The 24,385-nt window shown below is 38.1% G+C and overlaps 1 protein-coding gene across 2 annotated transcripts in view; it reads left to right on the top strand.

Annotated features, from left to right (window-relative positions):
• Positions 1 to 24,385, top strand: part of PIK3R3 (phosphoinositide-3-kinase regulatory subunit 3) — a 132,544-nt gene that overhangs the window by 76,608 nt on the left and 31,551 nt on the right. The window contains exons 2-3 of one of the 2 annotated variants that reach the window (XM_058717562.1): positions 9,764 to 9,872; positions 12,026 to 12,124. In XM_058717562.1, coding sequence (XP_058573545.1) covers positions 9,764 to 9,872; positions 12,026 to 12,124 — 208 coding nt within the window. The remainder of the gene's footprint in view (positions 1 to 9,763; positions 9,873 to 12,025; positions 12,125 to 24,385) is intronic. The other variant, XM_058717563.1, reaches the window with a different exon arrangement.

Raw genomic sequence — 24,385 nt, forward strand, 5'->3', positions numbered from 1 at the left:
CTAAACAGAAATAAAACTCCTAGGCATTTTATGAATACTTATTTAGGAAGATATTTGTTCAGGTGTATTTAACATCACCTAGCACTGCAGTGCTCACCAGTGCAAGAACTACCTTATCAAGTGGTTAAAAGATCATTAATGTACCCTAATTAGCTTTTCTCTCCATATGTTCCACTTGACCTACTTAAAGTGTTAAGTGATTTGGAATTTTTTAAGCCTTATTTATAATATCATATTATTTATAATATCATAATTTGGAAGCAACATATAGATATAAATCTCCTTGTCTCCATAGAATTACAAGGTTAAGATAATTTTTTTGTTTTGCTTGTGTTCAGTAAATTCTATAATTTACGTGATGATGGGGGCCAAATACCAGAGAAGGCAAGACATTTAGTTTGAAGACTCTAATTGGGATAAATTGAACATACTCAGATTTTAGGAATAATGAATTATCTTGAAATTTATCCTTTTGGACTATAAAGTCCGTAAGTATAGGGACTGTGTCTCTCTAGTTTATTGCTATAATTCCCCACTTATAGAACATAGGAGGTATTGGATATTTTATATATATAATGATAGATAAGAATATATAAATAGGCCAGTATTGCATTCATTTCCGATCTTATAGTTCATTATAGTTGTGTTGTTTTAAGAACTTTATGTAGAAACTGCTTTGTAGTCATTTCATTCTTATTTCTGTAGATAAGAAAAGTAAGATACAAGGAGGCTCTGGGCAGCCCTCTGTAATAGATGAAATGGTCATTATATGTTTGTTGGTGGTAGAGCTACCAGTGAACTATTATTATCCATAAATAGCATCTTCCCCATGCAGCTTGGTCAACTCAGTTTAGCATAGAGCTCTTCCAGAGAAGGGATATAGATAGTACCAAGTCTTTGTGATTCCTTTTGGTGATTAGAGTGTAACCCACTGCTGACTCAAGGAAGCATATTGGTTCTTTTTGGGCCCTGCTGGTCACAGCTCTTAGTTCAGGAAGTTCTAGGTTTGAGAAGCTTAGTGTTTGAACTGAAGTTTCCCCAGGAGGGAATCAAATGCTCCTTTTGCTGGGTTTCCATTACACTTTGCTTTTACCTTTATTATAGTATTTACTTCACTCTGCCGAGTGGTACGGTTAGGTGTTTCTATGTGTTATTCCCTCTAGGTTGGTTCATTTGAGTGCTGGGAACACCTTGTCTTTGTACCTTTCATAGCTATAGCACAATACTTTGTATAGCACAAGTTTAAACTGTTAATTCTTATAAGTGGAGAAGTAGAAGAATTTTAAATTTTGCAAAATTATAGTTCCAATTGTAGCTATTTTTTGTAAGCCACATCAAATCCTTTCCAAACAAGATAGGTATAAATAAGTAGCATTTAGAAACAAGTATGGATTATAACAAGTTCTTCCTTCATCTAACAATTTCAGAAGCCTGATAGTTTTTTTAAAGGAACAGCTTTATTGAGATAAAGTTCACACAGCATACAATTCACCCACTTAAGAGTGTATAATGCCATAGGTTTTAGTACATTCACAGAGTTCTGCAACCATCACCACAAGCAATTTTGGAACATTTTCATTGCCCCACTCTGCACACATTGGCTCTCCTTCCCCTTTCCCCTTTAATACCACCCTAGGCAACCGTTAATTTATTTTCTCTGTAAGTTTGCCTGTTCTAGACAGTGAAATCCTCTAATTTGTGGTCTTTTGTGACTGCCTTCTTTCAGGTAGCCTAAATGTTTTCATGGTTCATACATTTTATGGAATATTTCATTCCTTTTTACTGCCAAATAATGTTCCACTGTATGGATATATACATCTTATTTATCCATTCATCTTTCTTTTAAGCTTATTTATTTACTTTGAGAGAGAGAGCAAGCAAATGCGGTAGATGCGGAGAGAGGAGGAGAGAGAATCCCAGGCAGGCTCCACACTGTCAGCACAGAGCCCAGTGTGGGGCTCGAGCTCACAAACCCATGAGATCATGACCTGAGCTGGGATCAAGAGTTGAATGCTTAACTGAGCCACCCAGGCACCCCTATCCATCCGTTGATGGATATTGGGTTGTTTCCACTTTTTGGCTATTATAAACAATGCTGTTATAAACACTGATACACAAGTTTTTGTGTGGATGTAGATTTTGTTTTTCTTAAGTATATAGCTAGGATTGAAGTTGCTGGGTAATATGGTGACTCTAGGTTTAACCTTTTTAAAAAAAATTATTTATTTTTTAATGTTTATTTTTTTTTTGAGAGAGAGATACAGTGTATGAGTGGGGGAGGGGCAGAGAGAGAGGGAGACACAGAATCTGAAGCAGGTTCCAGGCTCTGAGCTGTCAGCACAGAGGCTGATGCGGGGCTCCAACTTGCAGACTGTGAGATCATGACCTGAGCCGAAGTCAGATGCTTAACCGACTGAGCCACTTAGGCGTCCCTACTAGGTTTAACCTTTTTAAAATATTTATTTATTTTTTTGTTTTTAAGTAATCTCCACACCCAACGTGGGGCTTGAACTCAAAACCCCAAGATCAAGAGTTGCATGCTCCACTGACTGAGCCAGCCAGACACCCCTCTAAGTTTAACCTTTTGAGGAGCTGATAGATTGTTTTCAAAACAGTTACATCATTTTATGTTTCTATTAGCAGTGTATGAGAGTTCCAGTTTCTTCACATTCTTACCAACACTTGTCTGTCTTTTTGATTATAGTTTATCCTTGAATAATGTGGGAGTTAGAGGTGCAAATCCCCTGTGCAGTTAAAAATCTGTGTATAAATTTTGACTCCCCAAAAACTTAACTACTGATAGCCTACTGTTGACCAGAAGCCTTACTGATGACAGAAACAGATTAACACATATTTTGTATGTTGTATGTATTACATACTGCATTTTTACCCTAAAATAAGCTAGAGAAAAAATGTTAGTAAGAAAATCATAAGGGAAAATACATTTACAGTACTGTAATATATTTATTGACAGTGTGAGTTTATGTTGTCTGTTCATAAGATAAATCATCTGTCTTTCAGTAACTACATTAATATTATATGATACAAAAATACTATAAGATGTTATACCTTTTACACTAGACATCAAAAATGAAAAGATAATGTGAAAAAACTCATTTATTTACAGATATAACAATTCATGCATTGATAATGAAACATAAATATGATTGGCAATGATGACAAAAATGTCATAGCTCTTGCTATACAGTTACTAAGTTTTCATATCAAGACACGTGCACAACAGTTTATTAACTGTACAGTATGATGATTATTTGCTGTTAAGTGGAATTGAATCATCATAAAGATTTTCATCCATGTTATCTTCATGTTGAGTAGGCTGAAAAGGAGGAGGAAGAAGGAGAGTTGATCTTGCTGCCCTGGGGTGGCAGAGGCGAAAGAGGTGGAGGAGGAGGTAGAAGTGGAGGCAGGAGAGGCAGGCACACTCGGTGTAATTTTACAGAAATATGTAGTAATTTTTTTTTTAAGTTTATTTAGTTTGAGAGAGAGGGAGAGAGAGAGATTCCCAAACAGGCTCCATGCTGTCAGCACAGAGTCTGATGCGGGGCTTGAACTCACAAACTATGAGACCATGACCTGAGCTGAGGGCAAGAGTTGAGCGCTTAACTGACTGAGCCACCCAGGCGCCCCTGTAGTAATTTCTATCTGACATTTTTGCTTTTTCATTTCTCTGAAAATTTCTATACAGTATCAATCCTTCTACCATTTGTTTTGTTTCGTTGCTTGTATCATACAAGGGTCCATATCCTAAATGAAGTCAAAAGCAGTCTTGGATATTTGGAACCCTTTTGCCAGATTGTCTAATGTCACTTTGTTTTCTGGAACTGCTGCTGCTTCATCTTCTTCTTCATCATCTGACATTGGTTCAGAAGCACTCATCTCCATCACGTCTTCTGTTAATTCCTCCGTTGTGATAGCATTTTTTCTCTAAGATCCATATCTTGAAACCCTTCACTCGCTGCTTCCCCCTCCCCCCCCATATCTACGATCTCTTTCATGATTTCCTTGATTGGCTCTATTGTAAATCCTGTGAAGTCATGTACAACATCTGGACACTATTTTCTCCAGCAGGAATTTATTGTTCTGGGCTTGATAGTTTTCATGGCTTTTTCTGTAACAGTGATGGCATCTTTAGTGATGTAATCCTTCTAAAATATTTTTTTAATGTTTATTTTTGAGAGAGAGACAGACAGACAGCATGAGCGGGGGAGGGGCAGAGAGAGAGGGAGACACAGAATCTGAAGCAGGCTCCATGCTCCCTGAGCTGTCATCACAGAGCCCCAACACGGGGCTCAAACCCACAAATTGCCAAGATCATGATCTGAGCCGAAGTTGGACGCTTAACCAACTGAGCCACCCAGGCGCCTCTTTAGTGATGTAATCCTTCTAGACTATCAAGATGTTCTCTCTATCAGGGCTCTCTTCCATATCATTGACAATTCTTTCCAAAGACTACTGTGCATCACGAGCCTTTAAGGTCTTTATGACCCCCTGGTCTAGAGGCTGAATTAGTGATGTTGTGTTTGGGGGCAAGTAGACCGTTTTAACACTTTTGGTGTTGGATTTGTTGGGTTCTGGGTGGCCAGGGGCGCTGTCCAATATCAGAAGAACTTTAAAAGGCAGTCTTTTACTGGCAAGGTAAAAGCCAGTAAAAGGTAAAAGCCTGGCAAGGTAAAAGCCTGGCAAGGTAAAAGCCAGGAAGTACCTGGCTTCAGGGACAAGCATTGATGAAACCAGTCTAGAAAAAGCGTTCTTATTATCTAGGCTTTCTTGTTGTATAATCAAAAGACTGGTATCTGGTATTTATTTTTTCTCTTCAAGGCTTGGGGTTAGCAGCTTTATATAGATAAGGACAATCTTTTTTTTTTTCTTTAATGTTTACTTATTTTTGAGAGAGAGAGTGAGACAGAGTGTGAGTGGGGAGGGCCAGAGAGAGGGAAACACAGAATCCGAAGCAGGCTCCAGGCTCTGAGCTGTCAGCACAGACCCTGACGTGGGGCTTGAACTCACAGACCACAAGATCATGACCTGAGCTGAAGTCAGACGCCCAACCGACTGAGCCACCCAGGTGCCTGATCTTGATCATAAACCCAACTGCATTTGCACCAAAGGATAGAGTTAGCCTATCCCTTCTTGTCTTTTTTTTTTTTTTTTTTTAATCCCTTCCTGTCTTAAATCCTGGCGCTCACTTCTCTTTCTAATGAATGTCCTTTGTGGCTCCCCCGCCCCTCCCCCCCCCCCCCCCCCCAAAGAAAAGGGCACTTTTGTCTGCATTAAAAACCTGTTCAGGCAGACCTCCTTTCTCCTCCATGATTTTCTTAATGGTTCTGGGAACTTGTCTGCTGCCTCTTGGTTGGCAGAAGCTGCTTCTTCTGTTATCTTAATGTTTTTAAAGCCAAACTTCTTTCTAAAATTATCAAACCATCCTTTGCTGGTTAAATTCTCTGGCTTTAGATCCTTCACCTTCCTTTTGCTTTCAGTTATCATATAAAGACTTAGCTTTTCTTTGAATAATATTAGAGTCTATAGGTATGCCTTTCTTATAGCTGTCCTGCTATAAAAGCTGCACTTGCAATACAGGATAAAAAAGTATTTTGCAAAAAGTGTGAGGTTTTTGCATCTGCTGGCATAGCAGCAGTGACGGCTTCACAAATATCCTTTTTTTTTTTTTTTTTTTTAAAAAAACAATGGTCTTTTAGGCTGGTGGGCAAGTGCAGACCTCAAACAATTCAACTTTTTCTTGTGATGTTACGACTTTTCTTTGCTTCTTGGGAGCTTCCAACTTGCTTCTTGGGAGCTTCCAACATCACTAGCGGCACTTTGTGTGGGTCCTTTGGTGTTATTCAAGGTTTAAGGTATTGCACTAAACACAAAAAATATGCAAGAACCACGGGAGATTACTTTTTACTGTGATATGTAATTCACTAGAGAGAAATGAACTGTTCATGCAGAGATGATTAGTGTCACAGGGCATTTTAAGTGGATACTTACAACACTTGAGCTTACTGCAATAGCAACAGGAGATGGCTACAAAATTATTACAGTAGTACAACATGTACTACAGTTAATTTTATGCAGTTATGATTTAGTACTATATTTTTACCTTTGTTTAACATTTCTCTCAACCACAAATGGCACCATGTACAATCTGTAAGTGTTGGCACAAAATTTTGATGAATTTTAACTTTTTATGATTTGTGTATATTTTATGGTAGTAAATGATAAAATAGACTATTGTATACATGCATTTTATGCATTCATGACATATCTAATGTTTTCTCAGGCTGTTATGTTTCTAGACTTATGTGGTTTGTGAAGTTTTTCAAGCTGTTGGAAATCTCCAAGAAATTTTCCAAAAAATCTGTGTATAAGAGGACTTGTGCATTTCAAACCCCTGTTGTCAAAGGGTGAACTGTATAGTCAAATCCTAGAGGGTGTGAAGTGATATCTATTGTGATTTTTATTTTATTTCTTTGAATTTAAGTTAGTTTATTTGAGAGAGAGAGAGGGAGTGAATGAGAGAGAGAGAGAGAGAGAGCAGGGGAGGGACAGAGAACGAGGGAGCGAGAATCCCAAGCAGGTTCCATGCTGTTAGCGCAGAGCCCCACCTGGGGCTCAGTCTCACGAACCGTGAAATCATGACCTGAGCGGAAAGCAAGAGTCGGACGCTTAACCAACTGAGCTACCTAGGTGCTCCGTTATTTTGATTTTGATTTCCTTGATGGCTGATGATCTTATTTTTTCATGTGCTACTGGCCATGTGTATATTGTCTTTGGAGAAATGTCTATTCAGATCCGGTGCCCATTTTTAATTAATCATTTGCCTTTTTGTTAAGTTTTCTTTCTGTGTTCTGGATACAGTTTTTAAAATCAGATATATGGTGCATCTGGGTGGCTCAGTCTGTTAATTGTCCGACTTCAGCTCAGGTTATGATCTCGCGGTCCGTGAGTTTGAGCCCCGCGTTGAGCCCTGTGCTAACAGCTTAGAGCCTGGAGCTTGCTTTGGATTCTGTGTCTCCCTGTCTCTCTCTGCCCACCCCTCACTCATGCTCCGTCTCTCTCTCTCTCTCTCTCTCTCTCTCTCTCTCTCTCTCTCTCTCTCTCTCTGTCAAAAATAAACATTAAAAATTTTTTTTAAATAAATAAAATCAGATACATGATTTACAAAGATTTCCTGCAGTTCTGTGTGTTGTCTTTGCACTTTCTTGATGTCATCTGAAGCACAAAAAATTTTAATTTTGATCAAGTCCAGTCTATCTGTTTTTTTTCTTTTAGTCATTTGTGCTTTTGGTTTCTAAGAAACTAATGCCTAATCCAGAGTCATGAAGATTTAAGCCTGTTTTCTTTGAAAAGTTTTTTAGTTTTAGCTCTTATGTTTAGATCTTTGATTCATTTTGAGTTAATTCTTGCATATGGTGTGATATAGGGGTCTGACTGTGTTCTTTTGAATAAGGATAACCAGTTATCCTAGCACCATTTGTTAAAAAGACTATTCTTCTACCATTGAATTTTTTGACATTCTTATTGAGAGATACTTAACAGTTTCTGTTTTGAAGAATATATTCACATTTTCCCCCATTTCCCTCTATATTGTCTCTTTTTTATTAAAAAAATATTTAGAAACCATCTCAAACTTATAGAAAAGTTAGAAGTATAAAAAGAGGTTAGAGTGGGAGAGAGCCAAAGCATAAGAGACTCTTAAAAACTGAGAACAAACTGAGGGTTGATGGGGGGTGGGAGGGAGGGAAGGATGGGTGATGGGTATTGAGGAGGGCACCTTTTGGGATGAGCACTGGGTGTTGTATGGAAACCAATTTGACAATAAATTTCATATATTGAAAAAAAAAGAAGTATAGTACAAATAATTTATTTTCTTGAATCATTGAGAGTAAGTTGCTGACATGATACCCCACAATGATCATATTTGTCTGTATTTCCCACCACCAAGAACATTCTCCTATACAAAATCAGAATATTCACGTTGATGTATTACAACACCAATCTTATTCTCAGCTCCCATTCAAGTTTTGTCCTTCCTCCAGTAATATTCTTTGTAACAAAGTCACAAACTGCATTTAATTGTCACAATTCTCTAGTTTTCTTCAATCTGGAACAGTTCATCAATCTTTCTTGATTTTCACAACCTTGACTTTTTTGAAGATTACAGGCCATTTTTTTTTTTTTTGTAGAATATCTCTCAATTGTGGCTTGTCTGGTGTCTCCTCATGATTAAATTCAGTTTGTGCGTATTTGGCAGGAATATCACAGAAGTGATGTTTTATCCTTCTCATTGCATCCTGTTGGGGGCCCAAGATTTTATCATTACTAGTGGTATTAACTTAATTGATTATTTGATTAAGGTGGTATTTGCCAGACTTCTCCACTTCTTGTCTTTCTACTTTTGTGACTAATAAGCATTTTGTAGGAAAGCCTTCTGAGATTTTGTAAATCCTCCTCATTAATTTTTCAATTATTTATTTATTTTTTATATCTGCCTGCATGGACACATGGATTCTTATTTTGTTTGATGACTTATATTTCCTTACTATCATTATTCATATTGATGCTCCTATTTGGTAGTGGGAGCCCCTTCAGTTGGCTCCTTTATTTTTTGTCGTGGCCCCTCATTCTTTGAGCACTTGCTTGCTTTTTGGCTTAACATGATGTTTGAGGTTCATTTGGTTCTTGCTCTGCCCCAGCCCTGGAATCAGCCTTTCTTCAAAGAGCCCAGATTGTTTTTAGTAGAGGATGGCACTAGAAATAAAGATATGGGTACTGGTTATGCATATTGGGGGTGCGGCTGATCTCAGGACCTCTCAGGACAGAGCTTGGGAATAATTTCATTCCCAGTATGTACAGACATTTGCATCTCTCTTTCTATTGAATTTCATGAGTTCATTATCAATAGCTGCAATTCCAGTTCAAACTCGAGGGATCGTTCTATTTTTTCACTTTTCCATATTTGTAACTTCCTTTTTAGACTATGAGAAAACTGGGTCTTATTAATTTTAATAGTTTTACTTATTTGGTCCATATCTCTGTATGTACCTAATCTCTTACAGCTATTGCTGCATTCCCCCAACCCCTCCCAGCCTCCCCTCCCCCAAGTAGAAACTCTTTTCACCCTTATCTGGCTTTGTCTCATTGCACTGGTATGCCCACTTCTGAGGACTGTGTCCTCATTGGCTTGGTCTCCACTACACTGTGCCACCGGGCCCTGTGCTGCTGTGCTTCTTATTTCATTTAGCTTTATTTAACACCTTGTGCCAGGCTGTCCCTGTGAGGATCTCCTTCTTACCCTCCTCTGGCTCTGAGATCCTGTGCTGTGCTGCTGTCCCCTTATATGGACATAATCCTTCTTCACCTGCTTTGGGCTCTGATACTAACTCTTGGCCATCATGACCAGTCTCATGTAATGGCTTTTGGGCTGAATTGTTGGTGAAGGGGCTTCATACTGTCTTTTGAGAGAAGATCAAGTTTTGGGTGGCATCTGTTCAGAATTAAAAGTTAGCACTTTATAAGAAGGAAAAAAAACCCCAGGTAGCTTGAAAATTTCACATTTTAGGCAGTTATTGGTAGAGTTCTAAAAGGATTCCTTCTTTGGCTAATATTTAATATAAAATAACACTTGATTTATAATTATCTGAATCTTAATGTACATTGGTTAATGAGCTGTTCCTGACTGAGGAAATTAGAAAAGAAATAGTAATTTACATCTACAAAATAATATTCATTTTTCTTCTAGCTCTTCCACCAAAGCCACCTAAGCCAATGACTTCAGCTGTTACAAATGGAATGAAGGACAGTTCTGTTTCTCTTCAGGATGCAGAATGGTACTGGGGGGATATTTCAAGGTAATAACTAGAATACTACTATAATTCAATGCAGTTGAAAAACAAATCATTTTTGAGAATTAGTTAAAAATAAAACATTTTAATGCACTACTAGTTGTTAAAGATTACCATTTTGAAAATCATATGTGAGAACATTTCAAAAGTTTCTAAATGCTGTCCTTCCCAAAAAAGTGACAAGAAAATCTTTATTACAGGTGTGATCATTACTTTTAATACTGTATTGAGGATAGATTTCTGAATAAATGAAACTTCTATATTTAGGATAGCTACATGTGTTTTAGGATAAAAGATAGTTACAGGTACTTAATTTTCTTTACCTTTCTGTGTCTAAGTCAGTGGTTCCATAATCTTTGCATGCACAAGAACCAATTGAGGTGGGGCCCAGGAATCTGCATTTAACAGTTTCCCCAGGTGATTTTGATGTAGTCTTCACATACCTCATTTTGAGAAACAGGACTCTAGAACAGGTTTACTTTTTGGGTAAAATGTGGTTTTGGAAAAATCTGAGCCTAGAGAAGGGAAATATATATATTGAATTTGAATTTTCAAATTTCTTGTTTTTCTTGAATTTTGTTTTAGAAAAGACCTATCCATTTCTGTCAAATTAGGTTCCAGGCTGATGGTGTATTCTTTAATATGCTTGTGTTTCTCTTTCTCTTGTCTGTTTTCTTTAATTCCCAGAGTGCCACTCATTTCTTTTTTTTCCCCTTTGTTACCATTTTAACCATCTTTAAATGTCCAGCTTAGTGGCATAAAGTACATTGACAGTATTGTTCAACCCTCACCACCATCCATCTCTGGAACTATTTCATCTTCCCAAAGCATAACTTTGTACTCGTTAAACACTAACTGCCTTTTCCTCCTATTCTCCCCAGCGCCTGGAAACCACCATCCTACTTTCTGTTTCTATGAATTTGACTACTCTAGGTACCTCACATAAGTGGAATCTTACCATATTTATCCTTTTGTGACTGGCTTATTTCACTTAACAAAATGTCTTCAAGGTTCATCCGTGTTACAGCATGTGTCAGTATTTTCTTCTTTTTTAAGGCTGAATAATATTCCATTATGTGTATATACACCACATTTTTATGTATTCATTCATCTGGACATTTGGCTTTGAACATTTGGATTGTTTACAGCTTTTGGCTATTGTGAATAATGCTGCCATGAACATTGGTGTATAAATGTTTATTCAAGTCCCTGCTTTTAGTTCTTTTGGGTGCATGCCCTGAAGTGGAATTTCTGAGTTATATGGTAATTCTATGTTTAATTTTTGGGAGGAGACTTAATATATTTTTATATTAAAATGGATCAGAAAATTTTTATTTTGTAATTATATAATAAAATGATTTTAGATTTAAATATCATTTAAATTTATATTCTTTTTTTTAAATTTTTTTAAGTTTTATTTTGAGAGGAGGGGGAGCACAAGCATGTGGGGGAAAGGGGCAGTGAGAGAATCAAGCACAGGACTTGAACCCACTAACTGAACTGTGAGATCATGACCTGAGTCAAAACCAAGAGTCCGTTGCTTAACCGACTGAGCTACCCAGTCATCCCTTAAACTTACATTCTAAGACCATGTGGGTCTGTAACTCAAGAGTCTTCTATGCCCTCCTTTCCTGAGTGTTCTAGTATTCTTAAAGTTCTAAACCAACTCTGCGGGAGGAGTTTATCATCAGTATAATTTCAAATTGGAGAAGATTATATTGAAAGGTTGTGAACTTAGTGAAATTTTCCCCTTCTGATCAGACACAGCTGCCACTGTTGCTTAAACATAACCTTCTTTCTAAACAGCTGCTGGTTTCTCCTGAAACTGTACAAGTTCAGACTTGCCTAAGGAAGCCCTAAAGGCTTAATGGAAACACTATCCCCTACAGACGTTTGAAATCTGGAAGAGTTTAAAAAGCAAATAGCCTGTCCTTAGGTTGCATAATTCCAAAAATCAAAACAGAAAGATCATATCTAGTGGGAGGAACTAAATGACCTCTGAGGGCCCCCATAATTCTGTGACCTTAGACATATCCCCTCCTAACTAGTCTTAGTAGTAATATGTGAAGAAAACAGTTGACTAATCAACTAATCGATTAATGTGAAGAGAACAATCAGCGATTAAATTTTTTTTGTTTTTCTATAATTCTGTTTTTCAGGGAGGAGGTAAATGACAAATTACGGGATATGCCAGATGGTACGTTCTTGGTCAGAGATGCCTCAACAAAAATGCAGGGAGATTACACTTTGACTTTGCGGTGAGTATTTTTCAGCATTTGACTAGTGTTCTACTACCATTATTTATTTCTGGGTATAGAGAGATTTTTGTATTTATTTAAATGTTTATTTACACATTTAAAAAGAAGTTAATTTAGATATATAGTTTTTTTAAGTTTATTTAGTTTGAGAAAGAGCACGAGCTGGGGAGGGGAGAGACGGGGGGAGACAGAAAGATCCCAGTGCAGAGCCCAGTGCAGGGCTCAAACTCACAAACCGTGAAGTCATGACCTGAGCTGAAACCAAGAGTCAGATGCTTAACCTATTTGAGCCACCAGGGAGCACCTAGGTGCCCCTAGGTACATAATTTTTAATTGTTTGGCTGACTATTCTTTCTCTGTACATTAAATATTTAAATGTCTTATATGAAAATGGCCACAATTTTTATTTTTATGAAGGAATAAAAAAAAAAAAAAGGCTAAGATCCCTAAAAGTAAGGAAGGAAGAAGACCTGTGAGTGAAAAAGAAGTCCTGGGCACAGTTTGAGGTTATTAATGATATGTTGGGAATCCACCCCTCTAATAATCCTATTATTTTTCTCAATGCAGACTTCAGAGAGTAAAACTCAACATAGTTTAGGCTGATGAGGATATGTAGAAGATAAGGCAATTCTCAGCCTATATCATGCCATCCATATGGGCATATTAGAATTTTCTAAGTGGTGGGTGTATCACCTTTTATATTTACAAAGATATATTTACAAATATATTTTAAAAGATTAGGAAAACGGCATTAGATATTTTTACATTTAATTTTTTTATATTCAATTTTAACAATTAACAATAAAGTACTGTGATTTTTTTATAAAGGAACTATCTAAAGAAAAATATAATGAAAACAGTAATGATAATAGCTCCCTTGTACTAAACATTTTACGTGCACAACAACCTTATGAGATAGGTATTATTCATATTTCCATTTTATAGATGAGGCAACTGAAGCTTAACCTGGTTAAGAAACTTACCTGAAGACACATAGCTAGTAAGTGGCAGAGGATGGGTACAGATCCAGATTTATCTGACTCTTTATTGTCTTTCTACCTACTATCTTTAGGAAAAATCATGTAGTTTATGCTAGAAATTTGGAGTTTCTGGTAAAGATATTATAAGAAGTTAATACCTTGGGACTTTTAGTTGTGCTGAGGAATAATCAGTGTGCTACAATGATTCATTTGATTCTGTACCCCCCCCCCGCCCCCACCGCTCCAGTCAGGCTTCTGTCTCTTCCAGTCTACAGGGACTACAAAACCAATGGCCACTTCTTTCTTCTCTGTGTGTGTGTGTGTGTGTGTGTGTGTGTGTGTGTGTCTAATTAACGTTATTTATTTATTTACATCCAAGTTTGTTACCATATAGTGCAATAATGATTTCAGGAGTAGATTCCAGTGATTCATCCACTATGTATAACACTCAGTGCTCATCCCAATAAGTGTCTTCCTTAATGCCCCTTACCCATTTAGCCCATCCTCCCACCCCACAACCACTCCGGCAACCTTCAGTTTGTTTTTTGTATTTAAAAGTCTCTTATAGGGGCGCCTGGGTGGCGCAGTCGGTTAAGCGGCCGACTTCAGCCAGGTCACGATCTCGCGGTCCGTGAGTTCGAGCCCCGTGTCGGGCTCTGTGCTGACAGCTCAGAGCCTGGAGCCTGTTTCCGATTCTGTGTCTCCCTCTCTCTCTGCCCCTCCCCCGTTCATGCTCTGTCTCTCTCTGTCCCAAAAATAAAAAACGTTGAAAAAAATAAATAAATAAAAAATAAAAGTCTCTTATATTTTGTTCCCCTCCTTGTTTTTATATTATTTTTGCTTCCCTCCCTTTATGTTCATTTGTTTTGTATCTTAAATTCCTCATATGAGTGAAGTCATATGATATGTCTTTCTCTGACTAATTTTGCTTAGAATAATACCCTCTAGTTCCATCCATGTGGTTGCAAATGGCAAGATTTCATTCTTTTTGATTGCTGAGTAATACTCCATTGTATATATATACCACATCTTCTTTATCCATTCATCCATCGATGGACATTTGGGCTCTTTCCATACTTTGGCTATTGTCAATAGCTCTGCTATAGACATTGGGGTTGCATGCACCCCTTCGAACAGCACAGCTGTATCCCTTGGATAAATACCTAGTAGTGCAATTGCTGGGTTGTAGGGTACTTCTGTTTTTAGCTTTTCGAGGAACTTCCATACTGTTTTCCAGAGTGGCTGCACCAGTTTGCATTCCCACCAGCAGTGCAAAAGAGATTCTTTTTCTCCACATCCTCGCCAACATCTGTTGTTGCATGAGTTGTTAATTTTAAGCCATTCTGACTAGTGTGAGGTGGCATCTCATTGTGGTTTTGATTTGTATTTCCCTGATGATGAGTGATGTTGAGCATCTTTTCATGTGTCTGTTAGCCATCTGGATGCCTTCTTTGGAGACATGTCTATTCGTGTCTTTTGCCCATTTCCTCACTGGCTTATTTGTTTTTTGGGTGTTGAGTTTGAGAAGTTCTTTATAGCTTTTGGATACTAACCCTTTATCTGTTATGTCATTTGCAAATAATCTTCTCCCATTCTGTTGGTTGCCTTTTAGTTTTGCTGATTGTGTCCTTTGCTGTGCAGAAGCTATTTATTTTGATGAGGTCCCAGTAGTTCATTTTTGCTTTTGTTTCCCTTGCCTCCCTTGAGTAAGAAGTTGCTGTGGCCAAAGTCAAAGAGGTTTTTGCCTGCTTTCTCCTCTAGGATTTTGATGGTTTCCTGTCTTACGTTTAGGTCTTTCATCCATTTTGGCTTTATTTTATGTATGGTATAAGAAAGTGGTCCAGGTTCATTTTTCTGCATGTCACTGCTGAAGAGATTGTCTTTATTCCATTGGATATTCTTTTCTGCTTTATCAAAGATTAGTTGGCCATACATTTGTGGGTCCATTTCTGGGTTCTGTAGTCTGATATGAGTGTCTGTTCTTGTGCCAGTACCATACTGTCTTGATGGTTACAGCTTTGTAGTATAGCTTGAAGTCTGGGATTGTGATGCCTCCTGCTTTGGTCTTCTTCTTCAAAATTACTTTGGCTATTCGGGGTCTTTTCTGGTTCCATACAAATTTTAGGATTGTTTGTTCTAGCTCTGTGAAGAATGCTGGTGTTATTTCGATAGGGATTGCATTGAATATAGATTGCTTTGGGTAGTGTCCACATTTTAACAATATTCTTCCAATCCAGGAGCATGGAGTATTTTTCCATTTTTTTGTGCCTTCAGTTTCATTGATAAGCTTTCTATAGTTTTCAGTGTTTAGATTTTTCATTTCTTTGTTTAGGTTTATTCCTAGGTATTTTATGGGTTTTTTTGCAATTGTAAATGGGATCGATTTATTGATTTCTCTTTCTGTTGCTTCATTATTTGTGTAAAGGAATGCAACTGATTTCTGTGCATTGATTTTATATCCTGCAACTTTGCTCAATTCATGGATCAGTTCTAGCAGTTTTTTGGTGGAATATTTTGGGTTTTTTCTATAGAGTATCATGTTGTCTACAACCACTTCTCTTTTTACCTCACCTGACTTCTTAGTAGCATTAGTCCTAGGCACTTTTTCCTAGAAACAGTTTATTGTCTTGGCTGTGGTGACATCACACTCTTCTGATTTTCTTCCTAACTCTAGACTAGCCACTCCTTTGCTCAGTATCTAAATTTTAAGTGTTCAAGGCTCAGAGTTGGGTCTCTGTATTCATTCTCCCAAGGTGAGTTTGTCCTATTCCATGGCTTTAACAGGCAGTTATATGGTGGTGATTCATAAACCTCATCTCCAACTCTGACCTCCAGAACTCCACATGCATATATCCCATTGCCTATTTGACTTTGCCATTTAGATAGCTAGGGAACATATTAATTTTAACATGGTCAAAGCAAAATGTTTTATTTCTTTTTATTTCTTTATTTTTTATTTTTTTAAATGTTTGAGAGAGAGAGAGAGAGAACACAAGTGGGGAAGGGGCAGAGAGAGAGGGAGACAGAGAATCCGAAGCAGGCTTCTTGCTGTCAGCACAGAGCCTGATGTGGGACTCAAACCTACGGAACTGTGAGATCATGATCTGTGCTGAAGTCAGATGCTCAACTGACAGAGCCACCCAGGTGTCCCAGAATTTTTTATTTCTAACCCGACTCCTCCTACTCAAACGATTTCTCTTTTAGTCTTTCCTTTTCTCTGTTTCTCTGGTTTTTTTTTTTTTTTTTCTTTCAGAAATAGAACCACCATTGGGGCACCTGAGTGGCTTAGTCAGTTAGGCATCCAAGTTCAGTTCAGGTGATGATCTCACAGTCTGTGAGTTCAAGCCCCGTGTTGGGCTCTGTGCTGATAGCTCAAGCCTGGAGGCTGCTTCGGATTTTGTATCTCCCTCTCTCTTTGCCCCACTTCCACTCATGCTCTGTCTCTCTCTGTCTCTCAAAAATGAATAAATGTTAAAAAAATTAAAAAAAAAAAAACAGAAATAGAACCACCATCTCTACAGTACTCAAGTCACAACTCTTTTTCCTCTCTTTTTCCCTAACACATTAGAATCCATCATTAAACAATCCTGCCAACTTTACCCCCAAATCTGTATTTGTAATCTCAACTTTACCTCCAAATCTATATTCATAATCTTGTCACACTTGTCTGCCACTCAACACTAAGCCACCATCATCTTGCTTGATCTTTTACAGTCATTTCATGACAGGCCTCTCAGCATCTTATAATTTCTAGTCTTCCCCACCCTTTTTGACCATTTTCTGCACAGCAACCCGTAGTGATCGTTTTAAGGTATGAGTCTGATTACTCCTTTGCTTAAAATTTTTTTTTATTATTTTTAAAGATATTTTAATTTATTTTTGAATGAGAGAGAGAGAGACAGAGCATGAGTGGGGGAGAAGCAGAGACAGAGGGAGACATAGAATTCAAAGCAGGCTCCAGGCTCTAAGCTGTCAGCACAGAGCCCGATGTGGGACTCAAACTCACAAACTGTGAGATCATGACTTGAGCTGAAGCTGGATGCTTAACCAACTGAGCCACCCAGGCACCCACTTAAAATTCTTTTTTAAGAGTTTCCCTACTGCACTTAAGGTAAAAGAATTTGGATTTTATTCTAACTTACAAAATTCTATTTGACCTGGTCTTGGTCTACTTTTTTTTTTCCTAAGTTTATTTATTTTGAGAGACAGCAGAGGAGGGGCAGAGAGAGGGGGAGAGAGAGAATCCCAGGCAGGTTTTGTGCTGTCAGAGCAGAGCCTGATGCTGGGTTCAAACTCACGAACCGTGAGATCATGACCTGAGCTGAAACTAAGAGTTGGACGCTTAATCGACTGAGCCACCCAGGCACCCTGGTCTCAGTCTACTTTTTACACCTCATATCTTGCCCTCTTCTCTCCCTTCCACTACATTCAATCCCACCATCCTTTTTGTACCTCAGATAAGTGAAGCTTATTCCTGTCTCAGGGCCTTTGCAATAGCTGTTCTTTCTGGTCTTCGCATCCGTGGTTCCTTTTTGTCGATCAGATCTCTGCACAGTTGCCACCTGTTAACTCTTAAACTCTCTTAAACTCTCAATCCAAAGTAGCCATCCAAGGATATATATTGCCTCAATTTAATTCTCTATAATCTGCTCCTATATTTTCTTTTCCTCTTCCACCTTGTCTATCTCACCCCATAGAATTTAAGTTCTCTGATAATCATTGTTTAATCATTGTTGCATCTCCAGACTTTAGTGTGTGATCATGGATAGACATTAGACAGTGGATAATAAATACTAACAGATGAATGTCTGATCTGAAAAATGGTTTTAATCCCACACTAAGTTGTTTTATGATGGGTAGATTCCTAAGTGCAGCTAACTAAAGGCAACAATTTTTGCATCTTGGGATGAGGAAAAGAGCCTGCAGAAGTTGTATTACTTACCTGAAGTTGCAGCACTGTTTAAGAACAAAGGCTGGAAAGGGGTCCCAATGACAGTCTAGTCTAGAACCACCTTGAGAATTCTTATGCTTAGAGACCTGCAGCTGGAAGATTGTTAATACTACTTGGTTCAGCTGGGGTTTCTGCAGATGTAATAATTCTCTGCATAACATTTTTCAGAAAGGGCCACTGAGCTTCCATGTGATCTTTCAGTCAGAGGGAGCTAGCATCTTCCTTTGAGACAGCCCATTTTATTTTGGGGCAGCTTTAAAATTTAGAGGGTTATCTTTGTGGTGGATATTATGGTAGGACCAGGAATGTGGACATGAATAAGAAGATGCGGTTTTACCCTTAAGAGTTCATAATCCCAATGTGTAATGGTGGAATAGGAGAGACACATATATACTATACTTGAATGCTTTTAATATAACACATAATATAACATTGTGGTGTTATATTTGAGTTCTCCCCACTTACTCCTTCTCCTAACTCCTGGTAACCATTGTTTTAGTTTGTTTGTGAATTTAATTTGACTATTCTAGGTACTTCATATAAGTAGAATCATACCAAAAAAAAAAAAAAAAAAAAGGTAGAATCCTACAATATTTATCCTTTTGTGTCTGGCTTATTTTTAAGAATAATAGTTTTAAGGTTCATCCATATTGTAGCATATTCTTCCTTTTTAAGGCATATGTATACTACATTTTGTTTATCCATTGTTCAGTGGACATTGGCAAGAATATTTTATTTAAAATTAATTAATTAATTAATTAATTTATTTATTTATTTTGAGAGAGAGAGGAGGAAGAGAGAGCCAAGTGGGGTAGGAGCAGAGAGAGAGAGAATCCCAAGTAGGCCCCACGCTGTTGGTGAACTATAAGATCATAACCTGAGCTGAAATAAAGAGTCAGACGCTTAACTGGCTGAGCCACTCAGGCTCCCCAGCAAGAATATTTTAAAGCTTTCATGTATCTAGCAAAATGTCTGACATGTAGTAGGTACTCAGTGAATATCTGAAAGGAAAAAATAAATGAGAGAAAGGTAAAGGGAAGTTTTCTCAGAGGAAATAATAGTTTAACTGGGCCCTGACAGATTTTGTTAGACAGAAAAGTGATGGTCTTACTGGAGTTTAGTAAAATCCATAGTTCAGTGCTAGTTACTCTGCATAGGATCTGATAATGAGTTAAAAATTTTTGTCTCAAAGAAGCCATAGTGTGTTGAGGGCAATAGGAATAAGAAAATTGCTTTGAATTAAACTAAAATAATAGGAGAAATTCAAAAAATGGGAAAGAAATATCTTGTTGAGAGGATATACAGAGGTGTCCTTCATGGAAGAAATTGCATTGCAGTGTATCTGGAAGAAGGGAATAGATTTGGGCATGTAGAAAGTGGGAGGGGAGGTTGCAGGATTAGGTAGCAATAGGAACAGAGATAAGCTGGTGAGAAACTAGAGTGCCCTGTTCTTGAAAGATGCAGTCCCAATTTGGCCAGAGGATAAAGTCCATAAAGAGGAACCAAGTGGTAGGGGATGGATGATTGGAAAAGGGTCATGTTGAAGAGGGCTTTGAATTCTAAAATTTGGAGTTTGCATTTATTTCATTTTAATTTTATTTTATTATTTTAGAGAGAGAGTGAGCGGGAAGAAGGGCAGAAGGAGAGAGAAAGAGAATATTAAGCAGGCTCCATACTCAGTGTAGAGCCTGATATGGGGCTTGATCCCATGACCCTGGGATCATGACCTAAGCTGAAATCAAGAGTTGGATGTTCGGCGAATGGACTGAGCCACCCAAGTGCCCCTGCATTTAATATCATAGGTAGGCAGAGGGAACCATTGCATTTTTTTTTTTTTTAGCAATTATATGATCAGACTATATTTGAATAGAAAGAATAAAAGAGGATAGATACTAGCAAAGAGTTAGGATATTATGAAATGTCAGGGTACCTGGCTGGCTCAGTTGGTAGAGTATGTGACTCTTGATCTCATGGTCGTGAGTTTAAGCCCTACATTGGGAATAGAGCTTACTTAAAAACAAAACAAAAAACCGTAGAATATTATCAATTGAGAAGTAATGGTGATCAAAAATAGAATTTATTCTTTAATCATTTAATATTTATTGAGTGCCCACAATGTTCTAGGTACTATTCTAGGAAAAGGAAATGATGAACATTTCCTATCTATACATGGTCTTCTATATATTTGGAGGTAGAGATAGGAGTAGGGGAGAGGAGACAAACACATAAAAAAGAAATAACTTCCAGTATATGAAATGCTATATAAGAAATACACAGGGTTATGTGATAGAGAATATAGGGAAAGGGAATTTAAGATAGTTTTGAGAAGGAGGGCCTCTCTGAGGATGTGACCTCTGAAAACTGAAGGATATGTGAGAACCAGCCAGAAAAGTGTTCTAGGAAGAGGGAACAGAAAATGCAAAGACACTGAATTTTGGAAAGATTTGGTGGATCCAGTGAATACAAAGACTGCTGTGACTGGCTTACAGTGTGAACCATAGAGTGGTAGAAGATAAAGTTGAAAGTGGAAAGGAGACAGATGCACAGAGCCTTGTGAGCCATGGTAAGGAATTTTCTCCCTCCCTCTCTCTCTCTTTCCCTTTCTTTCTTTCTTTCTTTCTTTCTTTCTTTCTTTCTTTCTTTCTTTCTCTCTCTCTCTCTCTCTCTTTCTTTCTTTCTTTTTCTTTCTATCTCCCTCCCTTCCTTCCTTCCTTTCTTTCTTTCTCCTTCCTTCCTTCCTTCCTTCCTTCCTTCCTTCCTTCCTTCCTTCCTTCCTTCCTTCCTTCCTTCCTTCCTCTTTCTTCCTTCCTTCCTTCCTTTCTTTCTTTCTTTCTTTCTCTCTCTCTCTCTCTCTCTCTCTCTCTTTCTTTCTTTCTTTTTCTTTCTTTTCTTTCTATCTCCCTCCCTTCCTTCCTTCCTTTCTTTCTTCCTTCTTCCTTCCTTCCTTCCTTTCTTCTTCCTTCCTTCCTTCCTTCCTTCCTTCCTTCCTTCCTTCCTTCCTTTCTTCTTTCTTTCTTTCTTTCTTCTTCTTCCTTCCTTCCTTCCTTCCTTCCTTCCTTCCTTCCTTCCTTCCTTCCTTCCTTCTTTGTGGGAGTAGGGGAGGAGCAGAGAGAGAGAGAGAAGCCCAAGCAGGCTCCATGCTGTCAGCACAGAGCCCAACACAAGGCTCAGGCCCATCAACCGTGAGATCATGACCTGAAACCAACAGTCAGATGCTTAACCAACTGAGCCACCCAGGCACCCCTAATTTTATTTCTAAGTGAAAAAAACAAAAACAAAAACAAAAAAACAACAGCAACCAAAAAACCAAACCCAAGAATGGTTTTTTAAGCAGGGGAATGATATGATGGAAAGATGGAATACACTATTAGCTGGGATAGTGGCTCTAGGAAAGGAGTTGAGGAATCAAAGTAAGAGGCAATATGGAGCTAAGAGCCAAGGGATTTAATAATAGAGTAGGTATGAGGTTGGGGTGGAGTAGTTAAAGATGATTCATTTGAGCCTGTTGGGCTTAGAATGAATGTGCCATTTATAGAAATAGGCAAGTCAGAAGCAGTTGTTTTATAGAGAACAGGGGAAAGATGTTGGTTTTTAGCTGCTCCAGAACTTCCAGAAAAAGTATCTAGAGTAGAGCTAGAAATGTAGGTTTAATGCTTAGAGGAGAGCATAGAACTAGAAAAAGATTCAGGTACCATCTCCATAGAATAAATGGGATTTTAAGGAAAGAATATATATAGGGAAGAAAAGGTAGAGGCTGAAGGCAAGTATTTTTAGAGACTGTGTTTACCAACAGGAAGGAGCTGAGGAAGAACAGTCTAAGAGGTTGAGGCAAAAGTGTAATGGGGCACCTGGGTAGCTCAGTTGGCTAACTGTCCAATTCTTGATCTCAGCTCAGGTCATGATCTCACAGTTCATGAGTTCAAGTCCTGCATTGGGCACTATGATGACAGCACAGAGCCTGGTTGGGATTCTGTCTCTTCCTCTGTCTGCCCCTCTCCTGCTCACTCTCTCTTTCTCTCTCAAAATAAGTAAATAAAAATTTAAAAAACTGTAATGTCATATAAGTAATGGGAGGACAAAATATTAAATGGGTAGGGAAAGAAAGTAGGGAGAGTAGAAATCTTAAGCCATTGCAAAGAATCTAAGCCTGGGGTGGAGGGAGGAGGCAGGCAGAGTCTGAATTTAATAAAAGTTAGTGACTCTCAAATGAGAGTGAAATCAGACTGTAAAGGGTAGGTGATAAGGAAATAAATAGAAGTTTTCCAATTTAGTAAACCATTGTAAATAGAATTCATTGTAGAAAATCTGGATAGTTAAATCTTTAGGAATTTGCTATATGCCAGGCATTAGGCCAGGTGGTAGAATACAAGAAGGGATAGCATAATTCTTCTGTTTAAGAAGGGTATAGTGAGGGAGAGAGACATATAATTAAAAATTGACCATTATTTAGTTCCTTCATGTCCTCACTTTCTTCCCTCTCTGCTTAGAGTCCATGGTCTATTATTAAAATTAGCCTTATGAATATATCCTCAATAAACTTGCTCTTTTTTCCCCTCCGTTGTAGTTCCCTAACTGTATTCCTACACTTGTTAAATTCAACTCTTTATCTTTTCCTTGCCTATACCTAAGTAGCTGAATGTGAAGAAAAATACACTATGCTCACTGGCTTCACTTAAAATTCATGACTATTAATCTTACATGGGCGTTTAGTACTGCTTAGCTGAATTTCTGCATCTCTGCAATCTGTTTGCTCTCTCACTTTCCTAGATGACAATTTCTCTCTCTCTCTCTCTTTTTTTTTTTTTTTTTGAGAGAGAGAGAGGGCAAAAGTGAGAGAGGGGGAGGGAGAGAAAAATGGGGCATACCTGAAGCGGAGCTCACCCAAAGTGGAGCTCAAGCTCACCCAGAGTGGGGCTCGTGCTCACCCAAAGCAGGGCTCGAACTCATGAACCGTGAAATCATGACCTGAGCCGAAGTCCGATTCTTAACCGACTGAGCCACTCAGGTGCCCCCCAAGATGACAATTTCACATATTCTTTTTTTTTTTTTTTTTTCTTTGAACAACTCATTTTCCCCTTTCTACCTAAGGAAATTGCTTCCTGTTTCACTGGTAACATTGAAGTTGTCGGAAGATACCTAACTCCCCATTGGTCCTGTTGCCACAGCTATCAACATATTTGCATCTGAATGTGAATACCCTTTCTCCTGTTCCAGTGGATGACTGTTCAAGTTTTGTCCAAGATCCATCTCACTACTTGTGGGCCAAATCCCTCTATTCTTCTCAAGGACATACATTAGGAATTATCTTGTCGGTCCTCTTGGTGATCATCAGTTTTTATCTCTCTACTGAGCCATTCTCATCAGCATATAAATATGTGATACTATCTCCCATTTAAGAATAATAAAGAAGGAAAATTCCCTTGACGTATCCCTTTCCAAATACTTCCCTATTTCTCTGCTCCCTGTTTACAGCAGTACTCCTCAAGACAGTTGTCTGTTGGCATTTCTTTTCCTTCTTATTTCATTCTCTTTAGTCCATTCTAGTCAGGCTTTCACCTTAGCATCCCATTGAAACCATTTTGTCCAGATCACTTAATGATCCCTTCTTTATCAAAACCTGTGATCATTTACCTGGTTGATCATTTTCTCTGGGTTGAAATGCTTTCTTAAAAATGTACCATGCGGGGCGCCTGGGTGGCGCAGTCGGTTAAGCGTCCGACTTCAGCCAGGTCACGATCTCGCGGTCCGTGAGTTCGAGCCCCGCGTCAGGCTCTGGGCTGATGGCTCGGAGCCTGGAGCCTGTTTCCGATTCTGTGTCTCCCTCTCTCTCTGCCCCTCCCCCGTTCATGCTCTGTCTCTCTCTCTCCCAAAAATAAATAAACAACGTTGAAAAAAAAAATTAAAAAAAAAAAAAATGTACCATGCTGGGGCGCCTGAGTAGCTCAGTCTGTTAAGGTCTGACTTTTGGTTTTGGCTTGCTCATGATCTTGTTTATGGACAGTGTGGGGTCTGCTTGAGATTCTCTCTCTCTCTCTCTCTCTCTCTCTCTCTCGCTCTCTCGCTCTCTCTGCCCCTCCCCTACTCACCCTGTCTCTTTCAAAATAATATATATGATATATATATATAATATATATATATATCATATGATATATATCACATATATATGATATATATATTTTATATATATATCATATGATATATATCACATATATATGATATATATTATATATATCATATGATATATATCACATATATATGATATATATTATATATATATCATATGATATATATCACATATATATGATATATATATATCACATGATATATTAT

This window comes from Neofelis nebulosa, chromosome 2 (assembly GCF_028018385.1).
Source record: "Neofelis nebulosa isolate mNeoNeb1 chromosome 2, mNeoNeb1.pri, whole genome shotgun sequence".
NCBI lineage: Eukaryota > Metazoa > Chordata > Mammalia > Carnivora > Felidae > Neofelis > Neofelis nebulosa.